Genomic DNA, 1,920 nt, shown 5'->3' on the forward strand with positions numbered 1-1,920 from the left:
TGTACATGTACATGTATGTGCACATGTACATGTGGGGAAGAGACAAGGAAAGAGGAGTAGGAGAAAGTAATTCATGTAACCTTATGTATATGTACATGTAAATGTATGAATATCTTTAATTATTAGTAGTACCTCAGATGGGTCCAGGTTCATTTTAGTAGGGCCCCCTCCCCACCGTTGACCAGTGTCCCATGACCCTTGAGTGTGGAGCTCACGGGCTCTATCATGATCACTCTTCACATAACGAAGGTGAGACATTAGCTTCTTGTCCAGAGTCTGGAGTAGAAACCTTTCACTGACGCTAGTGAACTGCCCAAGGAGAGAAGCAGAGAGACAGCGTACCTGAAGGGATCCATCAGTTACCATACCACACGTCTTTATGAATGCATCATCCTCTAATGATAGAGTAACACTGGGGTCCTTTGAATGAGGGATGGTACTATAAGAGGAGAGATAGAGGGAGAGCGAGAGGGAGAGGGAGAGAAAGAGGGGAGAAAGGGAGGGAGGGAGAATAAAAGGGTAGGAGAGAAGACAAAAAAGATTTTCAGATGAGAGAAAATAAAAGGAAATTACAGAGAGAAAGAGAGAGAGTGTACAAAGAAAGGAGTGAAAAAATAGAATTCATTATTAACATCAAATAGTAAAAATACATAAATACATGTACATTTACATGTAGAAACATTACTGTATATTACATGCATAGTTATGTACGTCCACAACATTGATGTACACATATATGTAAATTGTAATGAGTTATCAGTTATGTACATGTAATTCATTACACATGTGTAAGATAACATACCATACCTTTCCTTCAAAGAGAGTCCTAATGAGTGAACTAGCTTGATAGAAATGTAGCGAACAGATTCATCATCATCATTCAATAACTCACACGCCTTATTGTATATAGACACACCAATGGACACACCCTCTTCCATCATCTGTAACTATAAAAGCATAATTATACAATGTACATGTACATGTATAAATGTACTGATATTATTAATAAATATTAGTACTTAGTACATAATATTAGTACATATTCATATCACATATTAGTGCATATAAAGGTACAATTGAGAAATGGTATACATGTATGTACATGTACAATTAAGAAGAGAGACAGAGATACAGAGACAAGTACATGTACATGTACATGCGTAGATGGAAGTAGAAATTAAGAGGCAAAAGGAGAGGGAATATGTATATGTACATGTATTGTGGAGAGTGGGTATTATTATATTAAGCAAATGTACATGTATTTGTACTTACTAGTGCTTTCATTGCTTCTCTACGGACTCTTGGGTCAATGTCATTACAAAACTCAGTAATCAAGAGCAACAGAGCTTCATGACTGGGGGCCCTGTGGCTTAAGCGACCAATCAGATTCAAGCACTCCATCCGGAGGGTATGACTAGGAGAATATACAACCTAACAATAATAATATAATATCAATTTTTTTAATAATAATTAAATTCACACGTACTGTACCTCAACAGTTTCTTTAAGACATTGAGTAACAAACTAATAAAATAAAATATAAGAGGTATGACACTAATTAATATACATGCACATCTACATGTATAACAATATCCATTATCTTTACCTCTGATGAAAATTTCTTGGCCACTTTCACCCAACACTTTAACACTAGTGCCTTGACATCACTGGAGGCTAATTAATATTCATAACATTAATCAATTAATAATTACATTAATTAATTAACCACAAACTTACGATGATCAATGAGTGATGCTATTTGACTTTGCTGGTTGCGTGAGAGTGACGTGACTAGCGGAAGAACCCCACAAAGCAAGTTAACAAGGACGCTACATATTTCAATATTACTCTGACGAGTTTTCCATATTCGGTTAAATAGAGTCAAGGCTTCATCTAATGAAGATACTATACAAGAGTAGG

At 35.8% G+C, this 1,920-nt stretch overlaps 1 protein-coding gene across 1 annotated transcript in view; it reads right to left on the minus strand.

Annotated features, from left to right (window-relative positions):
- Positions 1–1,914, minus strand: part of LOC100633912 (integrator complex subunit 4-like) — a 9,871-nt gene extending 7,957 nt beyond the window's left edge. The window contains exons 1-6 of the mRNA XM_020005326.1: positions 1,738–1,914; positions 1,607–1,674; positions 1,492–1,524; positions 1,273–1,431; positions 808–947; positions 133–439 (exon numbers count right to left, since the gene is read on the minus strand). Coding sequence (XP_019860885.1) covers positions 133–439; positions 808–947; positions 1,273–1,401 — 576 coding nt within the window. The 5' untranslated portion in view covers positions 1,402–1,431; positions 1,492–1,524; positions 1,607–1,674; positions 1,738–1,914. The remainder of the gene's footprint in view (positions 1–132; positions 440–807; positions 948–1,272; positions 1,432–1,491; positions 1,525–1,606; positions 1,675–1,737) is intronic.
- Between the last annotated feature and the right edge of the window lie 6 nt (positions 1,915–1,920).

Source organism: Amphimedon queenslandica, unplaced genomic scaffold (genome assembly GCF_000090795.2).
Source record: "Amphimedon queenslandica unplaced genomic scaffold, v1.1 AMPQUscaffold_11533, whole genome shotgun sequence".
NCBI classification, from domain to species: Eukaryota; Metazoa; Porifera; class Demospongiae; order Haplosclerida; family Niphatidae; genus Amphimedon; species Amphimedon queenslandica.